This window comes from Trichosurus vulpecula, chromosome 2 (genome assembly GCF_011100635.1).
Source record: "Trichosurus vulpecula isolate mTriVul1 chromosome 2, mTriVul1.pri, whole genome shotgun sequence".
NCBI lineage: Eukaryota > Metazoa > Chordata > Mammalia > Diprotodontia > Phalangeridae > Trichosurus > Trichosurus vulpecula.
The window spans coordinates 15336331-15361984 of NC_050574.1; the positions used below are offsets into that span (position 1 = coordinate 15336331).

Below are 25654 nucleotides of genomic sequence, written 5' to 3' on the forward strand. Positions count from 1 at the left end.
GGGCCCGCCACATCCTCATTCTGCCCTTAGACTCCACAAAGGACAGGCTGACAGTTATGGAAGGGCCCCCTGAGTCTTTCTTGGGTCCCACACAAAGCAAGACCTTCTTAGAGACCCAACTACTTCTTCCTCTCCCAGTTTCCCAGAAGAATCAAATCATGGCAAAACTGCAGCTGCTCTGATGCACCAGCCCTACTGGTTACATTCCCAAAGCATCTTTGGAGAGGCCACACCCCACCAGCCGCCACCTCTACAGGTACCACCAAGGCAGGCAGCCTCTCTTGCATGGCTGCCCTCTGAGGCAAGTTCTGTCCATCGGGCCTGGGCCACCTCTGGCCATTGCCACAGGGGCCTTCCTCCCGGGGCAGGGGCCTGTTGCCTCCCTGTCTCCTTCGGACTCCCTCCCCGGGGCCTCAGCCATCACTGTGCACCTTCCCGTGCTGCAGCAGGTTGCTGGGGTGGCTGAAAGCCTTGCCGCAGACCTGACATTTGTATGGCATGTCTCCAGTGTGCACCTTCTCGTGCACAGCGCGGCAGGCCACGTCCTTGAAGAGTTTGGGGCTGTATCGGCAGGCGAAGGGGCGGGCAGGGCTGTGCACCCGGCGGTGCTGCACGAGCAGCGAGGGCCGGGCAAGGGCCTTGCCGCACATGGGGCAGGCGTACGGCCGCTCTCCGGTGTGCGAGCGCTGGTGGACCGCCAGGTAGGACGACTGCTTGAAGGCCTTGCCGCACGTGGCACACGGGTACGGGCGCTCGCCCGAGTGCACGCGGCGGTGCGAGGTCAGCGCGTCGGACTGCTTGAAGGCCTTGGCACACAGCGGGCAGGCAAAGGGCCGGCCCCGCTGTGCACGCGCTCGTGCACCCGCAGGCTGTGGCCGTACATAAAGCGCTTGCCGCATGCGCTGCACACGTGGGGCTTGTCCTCGCAGTGCTGGCGCCGATGCAGCAACAGCGCGGGCCCCGCCGCGAAGGCCTTGCCGCAGTCGGGGCAGGCAAAGGGCCGGGCCCCGCTGTGCACGCGCTCGTGCACCCGCAGGCTGTGGCCGTACATAAAGCGCTTGCCGCACGCGCCGCACACGTGGGGCTTGTCCTCGCAGTGCTGGCGCCGATGCAGCAACAGCGCGGGCCCCGCCGCGAAGGCCTTGCCGCAGTCGGGGCAGGCGAAGGGCCGCGCCGAGGCGTGCCGCTGCAGCTCGTAGGGCGACTTGAAGCGCTTGGGGCAGGCGGGGCAGGCGAAGGGCCGCTCGCCGGTGTGGATGCGCCGCTCCTGGGGGAGGGAAGGGCGGAGCTGACGATGGCCTCGTTCCAGGGCCGCGCGTGTCCTGCTCTGGCCCTCCCCACGTGAGCTGGCGCTCTCGGGTCCCCGTTGCCTCCTTCCTCGTGCCTCCTCCCCTCCTGTCTCATTTGTCTCCACCTGACCCTCTCCATCCTGTCCCTTGGTCTTCTCAATTCAGTTTTGTCCAGTAAGTATTTATTAAGTGCATACCGTGTGCCAAGCATTTTGTACGGGCAGGGGATTCAAAGACAAAAACTGGGCCTGCCCTTATCCTTCTACGAGAGGGACAAGCACGCAGCTAAGCGAATACAGAAACGGATATGGTCCCTGCTCCGCTGGGCTCTTCCAGTGTGCCCACAGATACTGTTACCACTGTATCTTTAAGAGCCAACTAGAATAAAATATCTGAACTTGTAGTTTGGCTGTTACCATTGAAAATGTCTCGCTAGGAGGTGCTTCTCCCTAAGAAATCAGGAGACTGCATTTTTATATTGTATTTAGGAGCTTTATGAGATAAACTGTGGGGAGGTCAAAGAGAAAAAAGAAAAAAACTTTTTTCTTGTGAGAACTATCTTAACATTCATGTTATGGGGGAAATTTTTCTGTAAAGAGTCTAAATAATTAGCACTTCACAGTGCATTCTTAAAAGACTTTTTTGTGCTGGATTAAGAGAGGAGATAAATGACTAAGATAACATTTCCGAAGAGACTGAATTTAAGTCTGGAGCAGAAATATGAAGAGGATTCTTGAGAAGCTTTAATGAGGACTGGAAATGAAGTGAATGGTGGTTTCCAGTTTCTAGAAGTGAAGAGAAGTCACCTGCTTTAGTAGTGAGGATTAGAGGTGATTCTGTTGTGACTTTTCTCATAGCCAAAATACTGTAAATAATTACTGTGGTTCTGTTTATTATTGATTACATTTATTGATAAATTTTATATTCAGCAATGTTAACATCTATTTGATCACAAGCAATTGATTTGGTTTAAAAGGAAATATGAGTAATTACTTTTGGGCAAGTTCTCCAGGTTATTAAATAAATCATATTTAATGAACTGGAGTGGAAATGCAACTAATTCATGAGAAACAAGTTGAAATTTTACTAATAATAAGAAAATCTCCCAAAATATAATTGGATTACTCTAGAGATGGCATTCCCAATCAGGAATAGGCAGAATGTATGAGAAGTCTGCCAAGGGAACATGGGGAACGTAGGTAAATAACTAAATTAGTCTATTGAAATATTCCAGAAACTCTGAATTTATTTCCAATCAATGAAATTATAAAATGTTGGAATCATCCTTAGAGAATAAAAAGTAACCTCTTTTTGTTATGTGTGAATGCATACTAAATGCTAGAATGTGTTTCTTTTCACACTGAACAGGCGAAAGGGAAAGGTTTACTCAAAAGCCAAATGGGGAACTCCTGCTATAGGGCTTGGGCTAATAATAAGAAATATGGGAATGAGTCAAGAAGCAGAATAAGGGGTGACTTACAAGTGAGTGTGGTTGGCCCTATTGTGTTTTATATAAATATACAAACACATATAAAATATTTCCTTTATGTATGAAATGACTTAATTTCAAGATGGATGAGGCACTAACAGAGAGATCAGGAAAGACCTCATGCAGAAAGAGGCACCAGAGTTGTGTTCTGAAGGAAGCTAGAGAGTCTAAGAGGCACAGCTGAGGAGAAGGGGGAGCATTTCAGACATGTAAGACCAAGAGAGGGAAAGGGAATGTTGTGAAGAGGGAACAGCTAGCTAGTAGGTCAGTTTGCCTAAAACCAAGAATAGAAGACAGGGAATAGTGTGAAAGAAGATTAGGAAAGTAGGTGGTCACCATATTGTGGAGGGCTTTAAATGTCAGGCTAAAAAGTCTGTTTTTGACTCCAGGGCCAAGAGGGAGCCACTGGATATTCCCGAGCAGGGGAGTACCAAGGTCATACCTTAGGAACGTCACTTTGGCAGCTGTTCACAGAATGGACTGAGTGGGTAAGAGGAGGCAGGTGAAAGGTGATAAGGGTCTGAAGTTGAGCATTGGTCGTATGAAAGATGGTTGTGAGAGATAACAAAGAGGAAGAATCAGAAAGACTTCACAACTCATCAAATGTGAGAAGTAAGTAAAAGAGAGGAATCCAAGTCATTGGGAGCCCAGGTGAGTGGGAGGAGAGTGGGGCCCTCGACAGAAAGAGGGAAAACTCGAAGAACAAATGATGAGTTCCATCCTAGATATGGTGAGCACAAGACACCCATGGATGAGCTATCCCAGCAGCGAGTCAGTGATAATCGACTGGAGTTCAGGAGAAATAAATGACAAGGGCTTGAGGGGATATCTTGATAAAGGGAAGGTTTTCTAAAGTTGAGAGAGAATGGGCATGTCTATAAGCAACCAATAGCTAAAGAGAACTTTAATATGGATGAAAGAGAGAAGCAAGCTCCTTGAGGAGAAGGGAGGGCATGGGGGTATGGGATCACAGCTGCTTTTGGCTCTGAGACTGTAACAAAGAAGAGAAAGGGGGCGGGGGTGGGAAGGGATAGAGAACAGGGCAGAAGCAAGAGGAGCTCAGTGGGGACAACAATATACATCTGTGCTCAGCAGAGGTGCTTGACTTTACCCAACAGCTCAGCATTAGGAACAGAGAAGACAGATGCTGGGGGGTGACCCAGGTTAGGGCATGGCAAGGCATGACTTTTGAGAGGACGAGGGGGCAAGGGATTCAGGAAAAGAGGACAGGGTATGAGTTTAGCTGGTCAACCACAGGGTCAAGGCTATGAAAGGAGGAAAATGAGACCAGAGCAGGAATGATGACCTGGAGGGGCTGGAGGGGCAGTGGGAGAGAGCTCCACCTCCCTCCTTCCTTCCTTCTCCAGTCTCTCCTGCCCACCCTCTCCCCTTCCTCCTTTCTGTCTTCCTCCCCCCTTCCCCAACATCATCTCCACCACATTCCCTTCTCCTCCCTCCATCTTTCTTTCCGCACCTTGGCTTCCCCATTTTCTCTTTCTCAATGTCTCCTTCCCTTTCTTTCCCTAGCATCTCCTCTTTGCCTTTCTCTCTCCCCCCTCCCGAAGCTCATCCCCCCATCTCTCACTCCTTCCCAGCTCTCCTGCCCCTCTCCTCCCCTGGCTTACCTGCAGGTTGCTGGCCCTCTTAAAGCCCTTGCCACAGGCCTCACAGCTCCTCACTGTGGACCAGTCCATGGCTCTTGAAATCAGAATGATGCTTGAAGGCCGCATCACACAGGTCACAGCAGAAGGGCCGGGCTGACTTATGGACGACCTCATGGCTGAACAGCTCCCACGCCCGCTTGAAGTGTTTGCCACAGGCTACACACAGGAATCTCTTGTCCTCCACAAGGCCCTCCCTGACCTTGAGGCCCTCTGGGGAGCCAGGCAATGCTGCCTCTGACTCTCTCTCCCCTTGTGACTCCTCCTCTGGCTCTGCTTCAGCCTCTTCTTCCTCTGCTGGGGCCTCCCCGGAAGCCTCAGCCACAGGCTTGGTAGCCGAGGCCACCATCTTGCCTCGAACTAGATGGGCTGTGGAGTGGACACCATTATCATTAATGAGATGGACCAGGCCAGGGATGGAACTGAGCGTGGGCTGCTTTTGGTCAGCCTCCTCCTCTGCTGCCACTGGCTGCTCCTCCTCTTCCTTTAGGGACACTTTAGGCTCCTGGGAAAGGAAGAAATTATGGGTTAAATGAAATCAGAAACATGCCAGAGAGTCAGTCCGCCCCAAGTCCCCAGGAAAGCCAAGGACCCTGCCTCCACAAGTGTAGGACAAGAGGTTATTTTAACTCCAGGGCACCCCCACCCTCCTCCCAGGCCCCCAGGTTCACAATCTAAGAGTCATCCCGGACTCCCCACCATCTCTCACTCTCACATCCCAGCTGGTGCCAAGGCCTGGCGATGTCCCCTCTGCAGCACCTCTCAATACACCCCCTTCTCTCCTCTGGCACCACTCCCACCATTTTCTTGTAGGTCCAAATCACCTCATGGCCAGACTCCTGCAATAGCTACGGGGGGCTGCCTGCCCCAACTCCCGCCCCGCTTGAATCCAGCCTCCATTCAGCTGCCAGTTGGATTTTCCTAAAGTGCAGGGCTGACCACATCACCCCCTACCCAACAAACTCACCATCACCTCCAGGACCAAATACAAAATGTTGTCTGGCATTTCAAGTCCCTCCTACTCATCCAGTCTTCTGCCTCACTCCCCAACACGTGCTGTCCTCTTCCATCAGTGACTCCGGCCTCCCAGACCCTCCACCTCCTGACTCTGGGCCTTTTCTCTGTCTCCCTCGTCATCTCCACCTGCCGGCTCCCCTGGTTTCCCACCCCCTTAACAGTTTTCATTGCTGTGCTTTCATTCTAGGCATTATTTCTTACTGGTGGTCCTCTACAGATCTTGTTTGGGTGTATCTGTTTGTTTGTTTCTCCCCCATCAGAAAATGAGCACCTTGTGGGCAGGGCCCTTTCATTGTATCCGCAGAACTTAACACAGTGCCTGGCAGGCAGTAGGTGCCTAAATGTTTGGTGACTTGATCTATGAAGGCCCCAGAAGGTAGAAGTGGCAACAGAGGGGGCAGCAGGGAGGGAGGTGGGTTCCAAAAAGGAAACAAGCCAGCCCCAAAGGCCAGGATCCTGAAGCTCGGGGGAGGGGGGGGGTCGCCACGGGCTGTGAAAGAGACTTGGCCGAAATGGCTTCGGAGGGCGCCTCTCGGCTCTGCCTCTAAGATGGAGGGGAATGTGACACATTCTAATCAAGTCAAAGGCTAACAATGAAGGGAAAAAACTTCTGTAGTTTCTCAGAAAAAAAAAAGTCTATCAGAGAATAGGCAAGGAGGCAGAGGTATTGAAACAAGGGGGAAGGAAGACAGGACCCTTGACTCAATGGTGGGAGGGGAGCCCAATGAAGAACCCTCCCATGGGGGAAGAGACAAGGAGATGGGGACTTTACAATGGACATAATCTTCAGGGCTTTGGTGCTTAGAGAGTCCACTCATCCTGCCTCAGAAGGAGAGAAATCAGAGCTCCTGGGAGCAGGTGGTTTACAGAAGAGTGGGAGGGCCTGGATTCAGGGAGATCTCATGGAAAATGGCAAAAAAAAAAATACCATCACGAAAAAATTAGCATAGAAAGGGCAAAGGTTAATGTTGAACTGCACAATTAGAGACAAAGAAAAATGCCTAGCACAGAGCACCATCTTTTCTATGAACTGTAGTAACTGGTTCATCTAAAAGAGAGACACAACATGTAAATGGGGGCTGGGGTAAGAGCACCAGGACAATCTCCTAGAAACTGTTTAGAAGAGGGGACTTAGAAGGGTTAATTCCATGAGAAAGACAGAGACTAAAACAGGACTAAATGAGTGTGAGGACCATTAATCAAAGGATGGAATAATCCACAGAAAGGGAAGGGAAGTAAGGAAGAGAATAAGGACAAGAAATCCTTCTTAGAAAAAGAGGCAGAACAGGAAGTTTCAAAACCTAAAAGAAAGATAGTTGAAGGGGAGGAAAGGAAGAAAGATTCTACCTAACAGACAAAAAAGGGGGAAGATTCATATAACTAGATAAAAATAAAATGGAACTAATTATGTTAAGCAAAACTAGGGAAGGGGATAACAAACAGGAGTGGGACAGGGGCTTGAGGGTTTGAGGAAGAGATCTGGTGAGAACAAAGTTGCCTCAAAGTAGATTAAGCTAAAATAACTGAAGGAGAAAAAGTAGTCTTTATAGAAGAAACAGGGGAAAAATCCTAATTCAGAAAAAAAACCAAAATATTAGAGACAAACGGAGGAAGATATAAACCTAAGTCTGATAACTTTAAATATAAATGGATTAAATAATCCAATAAAACAAAAAAGAGCAACAATTAGATAAGAAAATAAAACCCCACAATGTGCGCTTATAAGAAACATAACTAAAAAACTAAAGACATAATACACAATAAAGACAGAATAAAATTGAGGGGCTAGAACAAAATTTACTCTGCCTCAGAGGAATCCAAAAAAGTAGGACTTGCAATCAAGCTCTTGCACCAGCCATGACTTGGGTTCCTTCATGGCAGGGGAGCTCTCTCACTGCAGCTCCTCACTTAGCTTGGGATGCTCACGCCCAGCTGGGTATTTTCTATCTTTCCTCTCCAAGGCAAAGATCATTTTCCTTGGGAGAGAAAACAGAAACAAAATCAGTAATGAGCAGCCCTCAACAAGAACTTACTGGTTGTCATCCTCTATCTGCTCTGGAGCTGTTGTCCCCTCTTCCATGGATTCTCCTTTCTCCTGACAGTCAGGAAATCAAACACACCAAATTGTGCCCATTCCTAATCCTCTCTCCTAGAATCCCCTGCTCCTTTGTCCTTTCGGCAATCATACCTTACCAAACCCCAACCTTGGGTTAATCCCAACATCTGCCTCCTTAGCTCGTATGCCAGGGCTGATAAACAGAACAGAAGAAAATCATGGCTTGTCATGGGGTGGGGGTGAGGTGGGGAATGAGAATGCTCCTTGCTCCCCACCGCCACTTCCAGCCTCACCCTCATTGCTCAGTAACCTCTCCTCTTCTGAGGTTTGTTCAATCCATATTTTTACCAAATTGGGATTCTGGTAGCTGCTGTCTACCAATCCCCAGGACCTTCTCCTTTCTTCCCTAATGAGTTCTGTCTGACTCAGTCTCTCTTTCCCAACTCTTCTCTTCACACTAGGAGACTTCAACCTTCATGCTGATAACCTGCCAGTTCCTCAACTTCATCACTTCCCATGACCTCCTCTCCCACCTCACCTCAGCCACACACACAGACAGGTTTTGCCATTTCCTGCAAGTGTTCTGTTTCCATGTTCATGAACTCTGAAACCCCTTTATCTGATCATAATACTTTATAATTCCATCTTTGCCTTTGCTTTACAACTCCTAATCCCGCTCTTTGCCCTCACCTTGACCTCCAATCCTTTAACTCCTCGGTTCTTTCCTGCCCACCACCTCTGCAATGACTACATTTGCCTCCTTTCTCCATCTTGACCCATTGGGGAATCATTTCAACTCTTCACTGTCCTCTTGTCTTGAGTCCCTTGTTCCTTTAACCTATTGCTAATCTTGCCCTGACAAGCCTCAACCTTGGGTCATTCCCATCATGGGCTGCCTTCACACCTATTCAGATGCTGCTCAACAGAGCTGGAGAAAGTCACACAACCATTCTGACTGGCTTCCCTACAAGTTCATGTTACATAATCTCCACCAGGCCCTCACTGCAACAAGGCAAGCCTCTGGCAGATCTCTAAGCCAAAGGTTGGCAAACTATGGCTGATGGCATGTCTCCTGGTTCTTGTACATCTCTCAAGCTAAGAATGATTTTTGTATTTTAAACAGAATTTTATTATTTTTATTGTAATTGATTATTGTATCAGGGACTATACGATAACAGGGGGCAGCAGGATTTCCTCTGCAGAAGTCTGCCAGCCCCTGTTCTAATCCATTCACTATCCCACCCACCACAACAGCAGTTCCAAGCCTTTCCATCCTTCTTCAAACCTCCCAAGGTTCCCCTCTCCCCACCCACTCAGCTGAGAACCTCACGTCCAATTTCACTGAAAAATTTGAGGCCATTCACCAAGAGATGATCTTCTCCCCTCCTCCTCCTTTCACATGATTCAGAGGCCTTCCCCCACGTCCTTCTCTGACAGTCTCATGATGAAGTGGCCCTTCTAGCCAAGGCAAATGACTAAACAGGCCTAAACAAAGTGGTCCCACTCCATGCCGCCTCCTTTGGTGGACTGCCCCCTCTCTCCAATTGTTCACTTACCGTCAATCTTTCCCTATCTACCGGCTACTTCCTTACTGCCTGCAAACATGCTCGTGTCTCCCCCATCCTCAGTAACCCTCCCTTACCCTATCTATCCCTGCTAGCTGGTATCGAACATCTCTTCCCCCTTCCTTGGTTACATTCTGAGAAAACCGCCTGAAAGTGGCATCTCCCCCTCCCCTCCCTTCCTCCTTTCTTCCTCCTTTCTCCCTCTCTCTCCTTCTCTCTCCCTCTCTTCCCCTCCCTCCCCACCCCACCCCCGGCAATGCTCCACAATTTCACTTCCAATATCATCACTCGAATAAACTGCTCTCCAAAGTGACCAGTGGTCTCTGAGTCTCCATCCTTCCTGACCCTTTGACACGTTCACTCACCGTCTTGAGATCTGATGACCCTGCTCTCTCCTGCTTCTCCTGCCTGCCTGACCAGTCCTCTCTGCTACATTATCCTCCAGGTCATGTCCTCTTCAGAGGCCACAAGGCTCATTCCTAAGCCCTCTTCTCTGCTCCCTCTGTCCTCTTTTGCTTGTGATCTTGTCAGCTCCCATGATCTCCCTGTGATCTGTATGAAGATGACTCTCAGACCTCCTCATCCAGCCCTGACCTTTCCCCTAACCTCCAGTCTCATGTCTCCAACTGCCTACTGGGCATCTTGCAGTGAGTGACCCACAGACATCTTGAACTCTTCCAAAACTGATCTCATGATCTTTACCCCCAAAGTCTCCTGTCTTCCTAACTTCCCTATGACTGTCAATGGTACCATCATCCTCCAGGCACCCAGGCTCAGAAGCCAGGTATCACCCTTGCCCCTCCTAGCCAAGCACCAACTCTGCTCTGACTCTGCCGCTGCCCTGGTCCACCCTGACCCCAGCAGCCTTCTCCTGGCCTCCGAGCACTCAACCTCCCCGCTCTGATCCATTCTCCTTCACCCAGGAGGTTGATTCCACCAGTGCTCACATCTGACCGTGCCACTCTCCTGCTCAAGGATCTCCCACAATTCCCTGATGCTTCTAGGATCAATACAAAGTCCCTGGGTCACCCTTCAGAGACCGTTATAGCCTGGCTCCTTCTTGACTTTATAGCCTCACACTCTCTTGCCCTTCACAAATTCTGTTCCAGACCACAGGCCTTGTACTGGAGTCATTCTCCTGCCTCCAGGCCTTTGCTTGGCTCTGCCCCCCATGCCTGGGATGCTTTCCCAGCTCAATCCCCACCCCTCACAGGAAGCTGCTCTTGCCTCTTCCTCTTGGGTCGTGCCAATGCCCCAAATCTTCATCTCATTACAGCTTAACTTCCCAGCTAAGGGGCACGGCAGCCCTCAGTCAGGAAGACCTGATTTCTAATCTGGCCTCACTGAACTAGCTGCATAAACCTGGGAAAGATTCCTCTTCTGTAAAAAGAAAAGCTCCTAGCCCCCCAGTTGTGAGGATCAATGAGATAACTGTAAAGTGCTTAGCACCGTGCTTGGCATACAGTAGGGGCTATATAAATGTTACCGATGATGATGATGACAGGAATGCAAGACAATTCTTCCACCTGTCTTTGTGCCCGCCTGTACTGTTAACGGGAATGGGAAGATCTTTCCCTCCCATTAATAGGCCCATATGACCCTCTTCCAGCCTGGGTCACACAGAAGCCTCAGTCCCACGGAGCCGATGGTGGGAGAAGCAGGAAGCGAGAGAGCAGGCCGAGCAGCTGGTGCGAGTGAGAGAGGGAGTGATTTTGCTGAAGGGAGCTTGTTTGTGGGGAGGCCTGACAGAGGGAAGGCTTGGGGATGGTGGTGCCCCTGCACTGGTAACATGTATAGACTTCTTTATTACTGTGATGGATTTGGCTTTCTGGTGTTTGAATAAAAGTCTTAGTTTTGTCTTTGAGGAAGAGAGTCTGTTATATTTTGCAATTCAAACCTGGAAATATGCCAGCATATTCATAGCAGCCGCTTGTGGGTATAGCATTGGCCATATACCACCACATCTTACACACGGTAGATACTTTGTTAATGCTTGCTGGACTAGAAAAGCCAAGCTCTGAGTTCTAATCCTGGCCCTACTTTCCCACCCTGGGAAAGTCCCCCTCCTTTCCAGGCTTCACCTCTGCCATCTCTGGGCTCTGTCCCTCTCTGGGCTCCATCCCATCTCTGGGCTCCATCCCTCTCTGGCTCCGTCCCTCTCTGGCTCCGTCCTTCTCTGACTCCGTCACTCTCTGGCTCCGTCCCTCTCTGACTCCATCCCTCTCTGGCTCCATCCCTCTCTGGGCTCCATCCCTCTGTGGCTCTGTCCCTCTCTGGGCTCCGTCCTTCTCTGGCTCTGTCCCTCTCTGGGCTCCATCCCATCTCTGGGCTCCATCCCTCTCTGGCTCTGTCCTTCTCTGACTCCATCCCTCCCTGGCTCCATCCTTCTCTGGCTCCGTCCCTCTCTGGGCTCCTTCCCTCTCTGGCTCTGTCCCTCTCTGGGTGTTTCAACAATCTGGCTAGCAGCTGCTGTGGGGGTGAAAAACCAACACAAGACCAACAACAAGAATGCTGCCAGCATAGGTTCTTCTGATCTGCTTTACTAAGGAAAGCAACAAGGGGTTAACAAGCTTACTTTAATCCAGCGTACAAATATCACTCACTTAATTCAGGGGAAAAAGCCAGCACCCTGAACTTCACAGCAAATACAAACAAATTACAAACAGATCAAATACAATTCATAGTCACCAAGAAAACCAAGTCCGGACATCCAGGCAAGCTGGAGTGCTCTTAACTACAGCTGCCCAGAGTCTCCACATCGGCACGCCACCAAGAGTGAGAGCCCTGAGCAAATAGCTCTGTCTTCTCCTTTTATACAGTTTCAGACGTCATCAAAAGTCACCTGAGCAACCAGAACTTAGGCTCCTGTGATTGGCTCTGGAGTTAGCACCTCCCCTTAGTACCCTGGGAGCTTCACACCCACATAGGCTTAGCACCTAGTAATTAGGGGTTTGGGGCAAACTTAGGAGCAACGATCTAATCAGGCCTCCCTTAGTTAGCCCCACCTGGGGCCCCACCTTAGTTACCAATTCACACCCACATAGGCTTAGCACCTAGTAAGACTCAATGAAATACACTGAATTAATCAAAGGAAACAAAAGCCGAACTCTTCAAGGATCCCCAATACACTGGACTCCGTGTCCCTCTCTGGTCTCCATCCCTCTCTGGCCTCCGTCCCTCTCTGGCTCTGTCCCTCTCTGGGTTCCATCCCTCTCTGGCCTCTGGCCTTCTCTGGCTCCGTCCCTCTCTGGCCTGTGTCCCTCTCTGGGCTCTGTCCCTCTCTGGCTCCGTCCCTCTCTGGCTCTGTGCCTCTCTGGACTCTGGCCCATCGCAGGACTCGTAAATGGGATTGTATTCCCCTAGACCTGGCCAAGGCCAGGATGGGAATGAATAGCAGAGCTACCTCTCACCTACCTTGGCCTTTCCGGCCTCCAGTGCCCCAGAGCCCTTCTTCCAGGCAGGGATGGTGTCGAGGGGACCTGCTTCCCTCATCGGGTGATGCCTCCGAGGAGATGACCAGCAGGGTAGCAGGGCACTCATACCTTCCCTGGGCTGCCTGCACTGCCCTGTAGTGTTGTACTCCATGCCTGCAAGAGAAAAGAGAGGTATGAATCCTAGAGGAGCCCAGAAGAGGGTAAAGGCAGGTAGAAGGCTGCCTGGAGAAGGGGGTCCAGGAAAAGGAAGGTTTGGCCAGGACAGGGCCTGAAGCCCTTGCTGGGGATGGCTCGGGGCCATGAAGACAGGAATGAAGAGTCTGGGGAGCTAGGAGAGGAATGAAGCACCTCAGAAAAGACATGGAAGGGACAGTACTTGGAACCCCTAGGGTACGACCCAGGGAAGGCAGGTTTCTGCCATGCTCTGGGCCTCGGCTTCTCTCTTTCTGTAGCCTGAAGTGGGCACAACTCAAGGACCTCTGCCCCAGAAAGCCTAGATGGGCACAGATAAGGGTTCCTGCTCCCCCTCACAATGACCTGCATATTATAGCTCCCTGTATTCCACACAGTCCCCACACCCCCCACCCACCCCCCTCCATCTATCTCATTGCCATCTCTCCAACACTGGCAGCGGCTGGACCTTGTCTTGGCTCTTCCCTTCATACGGATCTCAGTCCTCACATTGATTCCCCTTCCAAATAGCCCTGGCCAAAAGCTGCCCCTCACTTCCGTGGAAATGCATGCCCCTGCCTAGCCCCAGAGCCAGCCAAGTCCTAGGGCCTCCAGAATCCTAGTGTTTTCTCTTCCTTCAGACCTCGTCCCCCAGCTCAAAGGTCTGACCCCCAATCCTAACTGGGGTCCAGACAACAGGAGTGGAACCTTTCACAGTCTGGAAGGCTTGCCAAACACTTTCTAGACAATGTTGCATCCCAGAAAAGGTGGGCATTAGGTCATCATTATCCCCATCTTCCTCATGAGGAAACAGGCTCAAGAAGAGCAGCAACATGCCCATCCATGGGCACGCAGCTAAGAGCGGGCAGCCCAGGGATCTCTGCCCATCAGTCTGCTCCTCTGATGGTGTGCCCCACCCTCTGGGGGTCTCTGACTAGGGGCTGGATAACCAGTTGCTGGGGATCTGGGCCCTTCTGCCCCTTCCAGCTCTAAATCAATGACCAGGTGAACCAGGATTGGAGGAGGGTTCTAGGTCAGGGAAGCGTCGGGCCCCAGGGCCTGGGTGGGATCCCTTCCCCCCAGTACTGCCTCTTCCATATGGAGGCTCATCATTCCCCATAGATGGCCAAGCCATGATGACAAGTGTCTGCCAGCCAGCCCTGAGCTCCAAGGCCCCACCAAGGAAGGGGTGACCTGAACACACTGAGTCACTCTGGGGCCTGTACCTGGCCACCCCTGTGCCCACCAGCTTCAGCTGAAGACCCTCGGAGACCTGGGACTTCTCCAGCTGCCCTCAGAGCTCAGGATGCAGGAGGAGGAGCCGTCCAAAGGCCAGAGTACACACATCTGGACAGGGAAGTGCCAGGTTTACTAAGGGCACCGAGTCCTCTGGACACGTCCCTTCACTTTTCCAGGCCCATTTCCTCACCTCTAACAACAGGGGTTTGGACTAGATGGTCTCTGAAGCCCCTTTGAGCTCTCAGTGATAAGCCTGGCCCTCCTCAACCGCCCCAGCTCCAGCCTCCTCCTGTGGGGAGCCCTGCCCACATCTGTGTCCACAGCAGAATCTCCCAACAAAGGCAGGCTCCTTTAGGCCAGGGACTTGCTTTGTCTTTGGCTTGGTCTTTCTAGTCTATAGGCCAGGCCTGGGCAGGCAGCAGGTGCCTGATAAGTGCGGTGCTTGGGAAGCCAATCCCTGCTCCTTCAGATGCCACCATCTCTCCTGCCAAGGGACTCAGCTGGGCCTGTCTCTTTCCTTGACCCACACACCCCCACTCTGCTTATTCTTCTTATAACCTCCCCACAGGCAAGCCCCTCCCAATCTGACCCAGACTGGAATAAGGATCCACCACAGGTACCAGCTATGCAGGGTACCCCAGGCTCCTTAGAGAGGTCTGTGGTCAAGCCTCAATCTGCCTATCTATACCTGCCCACCCCCGATGCTGCTGGTGCCACCCTCCCAGCCCAAATAGACTAGTCTAGTCCCTGTGCTGGGTGACAGCCCTTCCACAACTCTCAGGGTCACCCAGTGCCCTCCATGAAGCCCTGGGACACAAAGCCCAGCCCCCTGGCAGCTCTGCCAGAGTCTCCACGGGGCTCTGGGCTGGACTCCACCAGCTGGAACCTGCCCCCTCCCACGTATGCAAGTCTGGGGCAGACTTCAAAGCAGCAGGAGGGACCCCAGGGGTGGCTCAAAGGGTGGGGACTCCTCCCAGCCTGGTCTCCCCTGGGCGCCTTCAGTGATTACATTTCATCACAATCAGCAGTGGAAGCAGGCCTGTGTGGGATGTGGCCTGGAGGACCGATGTCACCTGCATCTGTCACACAGGGCTCCCCACCCAGGAGTGAGTACTGCAGGTGTCAGGAGCCCCACTCAACAGTGAGGAAACTGAGGCCAGGGGTTGTTGGAGCAGGGCAGGTTGGAACCAGGCCTCTCTGGGAAGCTCAGCCCCAGACAACTGGTCTGTACAATGAGGGGGGACACTGTAGCTGGGGGTACCGCAGGCCACAGAGTGCTGCCCCCCACCCACTGCAAGTCCGGTCAGCTGCGTCATCCAGGCCAAGGCACCGGAGCCTCAGTTTCTTCATCCAAAAATGAGGACAATAATGAGAGGCCTGCAGACTTTGGCTGTTAATAGGATGGAAGGACAGAGGGATGATCGCAGCGCCACCATTCTGATGGCTTGTCTTTGCTCCTCCCTTCCAGGGCCACAGGACCAGAGATGGGGCCCCCAGGGACAGGGACACCAGCAAGAAGTCTGCTCCCTTGCCTTCCCTCCTTCCTTCATTCCTTCAATAAACACTGATTAAGCGCCTACTGCATGCCAGGCCCTAGGCAAGGCACAGCCCTTGGGTTTCCTTCTCACTGTCTGGCACACAGTAGGCGTTTAATCAATGCTTGTTGATTTGACTGGGAGGGAAGGTGGACCTGGGGGAACCGTGGAAAGGCTGAGGCCCCTGGGTTCAAATCCATCCCTGCTATTTCCTGCTATTAGATTGTAAGCTCTGTAAGGGCAGATCCTCTGCATCTTTTTATATCCTCAGTGCCCAGCACACAGTAGGCACTTAATCAACATTTACTGACTACACTGCCTGTTGTGGAACATTTTATACCATTTTATATCATTTTTGTAATTTCAATAAGACTCAGAGCCTGAACTGATTAGCCAGAAGAAAAGCCTGATCCTAACGGCCTCTTTGTTCTCCGAGTAAACTCAGAATACCCCCACCTCTGTCAAAAAGACCAGATCAGATTGACCTAAGGACATTCTTCCCCCTGTCAGCCATTAAGGGATGAGACCCTAACCCCAAGAGAGACTACCTCGCTTAATAGTAACTGACCTTTGTCAACATTCTTTACAACCCTATTCCATTAAGGGAAATCCTCTTCTTGTGTCATGGTTAAACATACATGTGGGTCATAAAAGGTGAGGTAACACAGGCTTGCTGGGTCTGATAAAATAGTGTATATAAGTCTTCTCATTCCTTTGTTCAGACAGCCAGAGCTTAAGCTCTGACTCCTTGTACGTACGAGTAAGCTAGCCTAGCTATGCTTTAAGGGAAAATAATAAACAACATGGATTTTTCTATCACCTAGCTCGTTTGCCTCCTTCAACCAAACTTTCAGGTTTAACAGTTATGGTGCTATGAACTTCAGATGGAAATGATGGAAACGGGACAATGCAGCCCAACCTTGCCAACGCTTTGGGCGCCACAGGATTAATTTTTCCTGGAATTTTGGCCTTGACAAGGTGGGGGTAAGTTATCTCTCTTCCCAGCTTCCAAAAAGGACTCCCACAAAATTGGTTGAAGTCCTAAAATTCCCTTTAAGCTAGCTCTGGGGGCAGGGATCAAATCTGTGGTAAAACACAGATCTGCAGTCAAACGCACAAAGATCCCCTGGAAACACCGATTGATCCAGAAAATTAGCTATTGATCAATCAAACGCTAGAATTAGAAGTCCAACAGTTCCTCCACTCCCTCCTTTCCTTCCCTTGGAAGCCTGGATCTGGGGGAGAAAAACTGCACTTTGCTGTTACCCCCTCCCACTCTGCCTCCCAGTACCTACTCTACCTGGAGAGGGGTAACTCTGTTCTGCTGCCGTTGCCTCCTCTCTCTCCTCCCTCCCCCTTTCTCCCCCTTCCCTTAAGGGCTCTGTTTTTGCCTTCTGCCCTATTCCTGCTTCCTTCCCTTAAAGGCTCTGATTATGGGGAGGATAAATGCATTTTATCCTTACTCCTAGCCTTCCCTTACCTGCCCTAGTCCTCCTCCATTTCCCCCTTCCCCCTTCCTAAGGGATAGGATATGGAGAGTCAGAAAAATCAGGAACACCAAGGCTTCCCCAAAGACCGTAGGGGTGCTAACAGCCAACTCATGAAAGCTTCTAATTCTCTGTTGTTTAAACTCTGAGCTCAGTCTGTATTTGTTCTGTATTTGTTTTGTTAATTGTCTGTGAATTGCCTGTGTGAGAGCATGTGCTCTATGTCTATACCGTGTAAAATCTGAAACACAGGGAGCCAGAGAATTCTAAGGCTGCAGTTAGGGAAACAGAGACTCTTTGTTTTTGTAATGTCTGGTCTGGCCAACTTGGACTTGCAGAAAAAAAATAGAGCTGAAACATTTTAGCAGATTCTGGGATTGATTATTCATTAAAAGTTTGGAAACTGATTAGTTGGATTTTGAGACAGAACTCCTAAGACTGTAAAATCACTCCAGGAGCACACTCTTGCTGAAACACCTCCTCCCAGTGCTGATCACTTATCATTCCCCACTCCCTCCCCAGAGTTAAGAAGGAATCTTTTCCCTTCGATTTAAGTGCAAAAATGTTTTTAAGGAGTGAGCAAAAGGTGAAGTTTACTGGCGTTACAATCATTGAGATCTTTCACCATTGTTGTCTTGTCTCTGACCAAGCCAGGGCTGCAGTAAAAGTTAGAGCAACTAAAACAAACTCCTTTCATCCCAGATCAGATTAGGAGAAGAGAATGCAGGAGAACTGTATGGAAAACTTAAATCATCTTTCCCCACCTGGCAAAAGGAGGAGAAAGACAGAAATTCACAGACTGACAGTATCATGACAGTCCTGTGCCCCTGGGTACCTTTGTAACCCATCCTTTTTGGCAAAGCTTGGAAATGTCACCCAGGTCCTATGCGTTCTGCCCACTCTGTCCCCAGCAGCTGCAAACTGCCCTAGGCTCAGTAACTTCTGCAGTTGTGGGGGAAGGGAAAGGTAGATAGATTTGGACTTTCTGCCTCCCAGAATTGTCACCACTGGGATACTAGCTTCTGCTCTAGGTAACTTCACACTTCTTTGTTCCAATTGCAAAACTCTGTTAATCTCTGTTTGACCTGTTTCCTGATTCGTAAAGGGAAAATAATAATGATAGTTGTTATGGGATCAAAATGATGATGATTGTAAAATGCTTAACATAACGTCTGGTATATGTTAGACACAACATTATTATTATCTCTCTTTAAATTAATGTAATTGTTAATTTGAAGTGGTTTTTAAATACCAAAAATAACAAGCTGAATAATTTCTATATGTGGTAATGTGGAAATGCAATTGATGTCATCTGAAAATTATTGTTTCTGTATTTCTAAAATTGCATTGTATTTCTAAAATTCTCTTAGATTGTGAAATTTGAGAAGACCATTGTGTGGTAAGAAATGATATTATAGCCATTTTCATCTGATTTTGATATATGTGAATTGGGTTTTTAAAGGGATGTGATAAAATTTGACAATTTGGAGCTATTATATTTGGTTATAACAAGAAATAATTAATAATACTGATATTTAACCATGAGAACAGACTTCCTATGTGAAAAAGTTTTCTATTATGAGAATATATGTGGTGATTTAAAGTTATGGTTTCAAATGATGAGATGAAAGATTCTCTGTGCATGGAGATTTAGAAATTCGTTCACCTAAATTGATAAATCGGTTGTTTCCAGTTTTAAAATGCATAATTATGTTTAGGGCATTGTTACATTTCTAAATTGTGTAATTTGGCAAACAGATGTATCAGCAATATTGAAGGAAAATGTGATTTTATAGATAATCTTTTACAATGCTAAGAGTATTGGGCCTTAGAAATTAAAATGTTACCATTAGTTATTATGAATCCAGATTTGATTTGCTTATCCAACTCTGTTATGATCACTTGATTGGTACTTAATTAGATTCTATTTCAAGTTTTAAAATAAATGACAATTGCTTGTGGTGTATTTATATTTCTAAACTTGTTATATTATGCAACTTGGTTAACACTGCATTACCTATATTGATAGAGGAAAAACAATTTCTCTTATAATCCAAATGTTATTAGATTAAGAAATTGAGGTTGTTAACTTAAGCAAGGACTTTTTGAACCACCTAGCCATGAATTCTTATCCATCTTGTGTAAAGTTTCTGTGTAGAGGAATTCCTATGGAGAAAGTTTTTAAGGTCCTGGTAAACTCTGTTATTGTGATAAGGTTAATTTAATTGGGTATGTAATTTATAGAAACTAAGTGTCCTCCCCATTACAACACCTTTTTGACTAAGGAATTTCGTGATATCTAGAAATTCTGTATAAATACTTTGAGAAGGAGGACATTTTCCACCAACTTAGTTAATGAATTCCAGTGTTTAAGGGTTAATTTGCTTTAAGGAAAAAGAAGATGTCTATTTTTTTAAAACTTTCTAAGTAATTGTCTTCAGAAAAGTTTAGTGAGTATTCCTTTTAACATCAGGATAAATTTTAAACTGTTTTTAAGGAAGGGAAATAATTCTAGAAACGTTCTGAAAAAATGTTTTTGTGATTTTAAACAAGAGTTAGAGCTTATCAATGTGTATAAGATTTGATTCCTAAAGTGTCCCTTTCCTCCAGAATGAGTAAACAGGGGACATAAATCCATCAGCCTGTGAGGCTGGTCATTAACCTCTTTGCTTTGTTTAAGCTGGAATGGATTCCAGTACAGATAGTTATGTCAGTAAAAATCACTAATTTATGAGCTATTTTGTTTTGTGGTTGAAATGTAAAGGAAGACTGAATAATGGGTTTGTAAGATTTGGAAACGTAAATAAAGGTTTGATTGGAAATACGAAAGGCAGATAAGAAAGTCTGGGGACAAATGGGAGTTAGCTAAGCCTCTCCTGTCCCAAGAGAATACTAGTTTCAGATGGTTTAAGTAAGTTGAGAAAGAGTGTGAGAAAGTATTTTAGAAGACAGAAAAGTTATGTAGCTTAATTTGATAATTATTAGCTCAATGAAATTTGGGACAGTCCTATCTGAAGGATATTTATTTGCTATTTAAGATTTTATGGGACTACAATTTAATAATTGTTTTAAGCTCTGATTACAGGGATGGGTCACATGAAGCCAATAGTAGAATGGCAGGCATTACAGGCTGAGAATTTTTAAAGGTAGATGTCTGTGCCTGGGAAAAAGTTTTGAAGACGACCTTGGACACAGCCTAGGTAGGATCTTCCTGACTCTATTTCCCAATTCTGCTATTTCCTTTCTGAAAAGGAAAATTCCCCTACCTGATTACTCCTAAGCCCTGCTTTCAGCATCTAATGGCTATGTGATTAGGTATCAGATATGACTCATGCTTGGAATCAGAGAGAGCTAAGGAAGTTCTTTCCTTCTGTTAAGATATATGACATTGTCCCTCTTTCCTTTTATAGCAAATTTATATTATCAAGAAGTTTTGTAAGCACAATGCTAAATCTATTAATAGATGAATATTGGAATATCTCTGAGTTATTATAATAGGATGCAGGAATAAATAGCTTACAATTTTAACCTGTGTTCATAGCCAAATAAAAATTAAAATAATACAGAGATAACATCCTCCAAAACGAGTAAATGATGAGACAAAGTAATAAGGCAAAGATGTAATGTGATAAATGTCTAATAAAAAAGAAAGGGAATAGCAAATTTTGAGGAAAATAACAGGATCGGATTGATTCCCTTAAGAATTATATACAGATGTGTATGATTGGCTCCAAAATTTATCAATCATGGAAATTCAAGCTAATAAGTGTGTTTTGGTAATAAGATCTTAAATGTGGATTTCTGCACAAAAAAATTGTATAAGATAGTGGTACAGGTGGAATTATATCTCCTTTGTAAAGTATCTGTCTGATGATTTTAAAAGGAGGATGAGTTCAATTTATGATTGGACCTTCACACTTTTAAGGTTTCTTATACCAGGTACAAAATTTAGGTAAGGATAGAAACAGCAGATGATACTGAAATACTCTGAAGTTTCAAAAAAAAGAGAGCCAAATTTAAGTGATTGTACTAAGTTATGTTAAGTAAGAATTGTCTGAGAATTTCTAGATCTGAACCAGAGAAGCAGAACTCTCTTTTGCTATCTAGGGACCAGATAACTACAATCAGGCATCTGAAAAAAAAAGTCCTGCTTTAAATAGACATTGGGAATATGTAACTGTGATTTAAAGTTACTTTGTATACAAATTGTGCAATTAATTGCTGGAATCAAATTAGAAACATTTTAAGCTTTGTTAAAAATGGCTTGTGGGTTATTTTGTAAATGCCATCAAAGAGATATGGCATGACTAAAAGTTTATGATGTTATATGTACTGTGTTACTGAGATACAAGGAAATTTATGATGTTCAACATTATTAATAATGATTGCATTACTTTGTATGGTTCATGTTTAAGTTTTCTTGGTTATCTAACATGTAAATGTAAAACATGTTACATGTAAATTTCCCCCTCTCAATACCAGTCTATTGTGAACCATCTAAGTGATTTGGTCTGTACCTGACTCAATGTAATTGTGCAGTTTTGTGAATTATGAAAGAAACTTTATTCTAATTGTTTAAACTTAGCCCTGCATGACTGGGATATTGAACCATTCATTTCACTGTTTGAACTTAGCCCTGCGTGGCTGGGACCTATGTTGTGCTGTTTTTCTCTCAATTATCAAATCATATGTGTTCTGGGAGCTCCTGTCAGATCTGACTACTTCTATAGCTGCCAACTTGTGGATATGGACTCCTTGCTCCTTCTGTCACATCTGAGGACTGCCCCTGCTCCCAAGTGGACATCTGAGACCATAGGACACCTTGCCCTCTGGTTTCAAAGGAGCCTGAAGGGGACAGCATCAGATGCAGGCAACCCGCCCAAGAGCCCGGACCAGAATCTGAATGAAGAACTTTCCCTTTCTGAGTCCCTTGTGTTCCCAAGACTGTTTACCTGTACCTTTGGTGTCTTTAGCTTATTTTACTTAGCTGCTGTAGTTTCCCCATTATGCTCCCTGCCCTGATCCCCCTTGCAACTTGATCCCTCTGCTTGTCTACAATTAGTTTACAATTACTGCCCATCTCTGGGGATGTCCAACCACAGGAAGAAGAAAGATAAACCTGAAGCCACCTAGATAAGGATTTTTTTTAGAACTTCACGCCTGAGGAAGACAGACGTTTTTCCATACCTTAATTGGTCTTCAGGCAAAACTTTCAGTTTGCCTTTGACCAAAAGGAGGAAATGTGGAACATTTTATACCATTTTATATCATTTTTGTAATTTCAATAAAGACTCAGAGCCTGAACTGATTAACCAGAAGAAAAGCCTGATCCTAACAGTCTCTTTGTTCTCTGAGTAAACTCAGAATACCCCTACCTCTGTCGAAAAGACCAGATCAGATTGACCTAAGGACATTCTTCCCCCTGTCAGCCATTAAGGGATGAGACCCTAACCCCAAGAGAGACTACCTTGCTTAATAGTAACTGACCTTTGTCAACATTCTTTACAACCCTATTCCATTAAGGGAAATCCTCTTCTTGTGTCATGGTTAAACATACATGGAGGTCATAAAGGTGAGGTAACACAGGCTTGCTGGGTCTGATAAAATAGTGTATATAAGTATTCTCATTCCTTTGTTCAGACAGCCAGAGCTTAAGCTCTGACTCCTTGTACGTACGAGTAAGTTAGCCTAGCTATGCTTTAAGGGAAAATAATAAACAACATGGATTTTTCTATCACCTAGCTTGTTTGCCTCCTTCAACCAAACTTTCAGGTTTAACACTGTGTAAGCAAAAAGTCTTGTGTGGGCAAATCACCTCTCCTGCCTCAGGTTCCCCCATACACGCCTTATAAAGTAAGGGGGCCTGGTCTCCCACAACCGCCAGCCCACTCCCCAGCCAGCTCTGGGGCTAGGTTGCCAGGGGAGCCGGTTCGAATCCTGCACAGGCATAAGCTTAACTGACGTGAGCCCTGGGCCAAGTCATTATCTCCCTGGGCTTCACTTTCCTTATCTGCCAACTTTAAAGCACCTCCTCCTTCCAGCTTCCCCTCCCTGGGGCTCAGTTAACAGCTGGGGGAAAGGGGGTGATACCCTCCCCCTACACTCACAATGGTCTCTCCCAAACCACCCCCCACTGTCTGTAATGATCCCGCCCACCGACTTCCATATATGGGCTTGCCCCGCCCAGCGATCTTCACACATCAAGACCCGCCCCTCCACAGGTACTTAGCTAGCTTTTCAGTGGGTGGGTCCTGTACATCACCACATACCCAGATGCCTTCAGCACCCTCCCGTTTAGACAGTGGTTTCTACCGCCTCACCCATCCAGTCCTGCACTCCCTCAACCCGTCCTGTCCTTCCCTTCCCTCCCCCCAGCCAATGGGCACAACCACCCCCTGCCCAACCCCCAGCTAATGGGAGCGCCCACCTGTCCCGCTCACTCATTGGTTCGGTCCCACACTCGGCGCCTCACCCCCCGCAACTCCGTGACAATGGTCTTTCCCTACTAGAGGCGCACGCGCCCATCCCCGTGCAGAGAAGATGGTCTCGCCCACTCTAGGCGGCGGCCGGGGCCGGGAAAAAATTCTGCCATGCGTGTGAGGGGTGGCGGCCATGTAAAGGCTAAGGCTCCAAGCTGGGGACTCACCGGAGCCACGGCCGCCAGCTCGCTGCTCACCCCCCCCCCACTTTTCTGCCCTTCACATCCGTATGGCGACCCCCTCAAACCCCTCCGAACCCCCGCTTCCCGAGCCAGTCCACACTTCCGCTTTCCCGGGCTCGACCTTGCAGTACCACGTGACTGGAAGTGCAGCGTGACTACGGGGTCGCAACGCGCATGCGAGAGATGCCTGGGCGGGCGGGGGACTGAGAGCGCGGAGCTGGATCAGTACGCAGGCGCAGTCGAGGCATGTGGGCCAAAAGGGTTCACCCTTCTCTGGCTAATGGACCCACAAGGCTGGTGACACGTGGACGCGTCGAGGGCAGCCCAGCCCTGTTATATATGAGGAACCTGAGGCCCAGGCGGGGAAGGGATTGCAGAGTAATGGAATGCAGAACCGGAAGCAGTTTAGTGATCATTGAGGTCACTTCGCTCATCCCCCCCATTATAAATGGGGAAACTGAGGCTCGGAGGTGTCACTGTTAAGATGCTGAGTTGCAGAGCTGGACGTCGCTTTGAGTCCCCTAAACGTGCCTTACCCGGGGGGCTCCCCAGGGCAGAACGCCTCTACTTCCTCCCCAGCCCTCTGGAATTTTTCCTGACCCACCCCTCAAACAGAAAGTGTGCACGAAGCACCTTCCCTGCGGCGCAGGGGGGAGGGGTAGGGGGGGGTGGAGAAAAGAGAGCGGGTGTGTGTGTGTGTGTGTGTGTGTATGTGTGTTTTAAAATAACAGTGAATTTAAAGTGAGAGGATCAGACAATGCATGGTACCCAACAAAAATGGCAAAGTGATGGTTTTGACTCGAGGTTTGAAGTTACTCATCATTTTTAGATGCAGCCCTGCACCAGTAAAACGACGAAGGGCTTACTTTATAGAAGCAGAGAAAGAACAAAATTACTGGAGGACCTCAAGATCTGGAATCTCAAAGGATATAGATACATAAACATATATTGATATTTATACATATACATACATATATAAATACATATGTATCAATATATGTAGATAGATAAATAAATGATAGAAATGAAAGGGAAATGGCACTTTTAGACCTCAAGTGACACTGAAAATCAATTACCATCATACTCCTTGGGACCATTAATAAAGTAGTTGAGTGGACTAGACTAAAGCAAGAATAAGAAACAATCAAACCTAATTAAACTTAAAAGCATTTATTAAGTACATCTGTGCTAAGCCCTGGGGATGCAAACACAAAGTCTGATAGTCTCTTCCCTCAAGAAGAGAATTCTTCAATTCTGATACAGAGAATAATGACAAATAAACTTTAAGAACTTGTTTTGTTTTTGGCAGGGCAATTGGGGTTAAGTGACTTGCCCAAGGTCACATAGGTAGTACATGTGTCAAGTGTCTGAGGCTGCATTTGAACTCAGGTCCTCCTGACTGGAGGACTGGTGCTCTACTCGCTGGGCCATCTAGCTGTCCCTAAACTTTAAGAACTTGATCTAGGAGCATGAATTCTTAAAGGGGGGTGGGGGCAGAGAACTTCCATCTTTATTTTCAGTAACCTCTAAATGAAATGTAGCATTTCTTTAAATTTTTTTTTAAAAAGTAGTATTCCAAGAAGGGCTTATAGCAACAATGCAACTAGCAGCTGCTATGGGGGTATAAGACCCAACAAGAGCTGCTAGCACAGGTTCTTTGATCTGCTTTTCTAAGGGAAGCAACTTTAAGGTGTTTACAATCTCTTTAATCAAACATACATATATCATTCACTTGGTTAAGGAGGAAAAGATCAGCCCCCTGAACTTCGAGGCAAATACAAACAGAAATTACAAACATCAACAGCTGACCTTGTCTGATCAAATCACAATACACAGTTACCAGAGAAGCACCAATATCTGTCTGGGTTATCAAAGCTGGGGGGGTTGGGGGTGGGGCAGTTACAATGGCTTGCTCAGAGTCTCAAAACTCCTTCCATGAGTGAGCCCCAAAAGTCAAACACCAAGCTCCCCTCAATTATATCCTGATTGGAGCCCTCACGGCTCTGATCTCACCCAGGCTGAGTGTGTGAAAGATCCCCATCCCCATCTT

At 47.6% G+C, this 25654-nt stretch overlaps 1 protein-coding gene across 1 annotated transcript; it reads right to left on the minus strand.

The window, feature by feature from the left end:
- Positions 1-413: 413 nt before the first annotated feature.
- LOC118836272 (zinc finger protein 3 homolog) lies at positions 414-23607 on the minus strand. The gene is made up of 6 exons (XM_036743605.1): positions 23590-23607; positions 12492-12664; positions 4458-4944; positions 3221-3258; positions 851-1267; positions 414-806 (listed from the first exon to the last, which is right to left on the minus strand). Exons 2-6 carry the CDS (start codon positions 12660-12662, stop codon positions 414-416), a joined length of 1506 nt encoding a protein of 501 aa, XP_036599500.1. The 5' UTR covers positions 12663-12664; positions 23590-23607.
- Between the last annotated feature and the right edge of the window lie 2047 nt (positions 23608-25654).

What these genes read in the sequence shown, in the direction of transcription:
- LOC118836272 (XM_036743605.1), bottom strand. Translation starts at nt 12,662, where the DNA reads ATGGAGTACAACACTACAGGGCAGTGCAGGCAGCCCAGGGAAGGTATG. An exon ending in TGGAGGCCGGAAAGGCCAAG is followed by an intron (nt 4,945 to 12,491) that starts GTAGGTGAGAGG and finishes TTCCTTTCCCAG; the next exon opens with GAGCCTAAAGTGTCCCTAAA. An exon ending in GCCTGCGGGTGCACGAGCGC is followed by an intron (nt 807 to 850) that starts GTGCACAGCGGG and finishes CTGTGTGCCAAG; the next exon opens with GCCTTCAAGCAGTCCGACGC.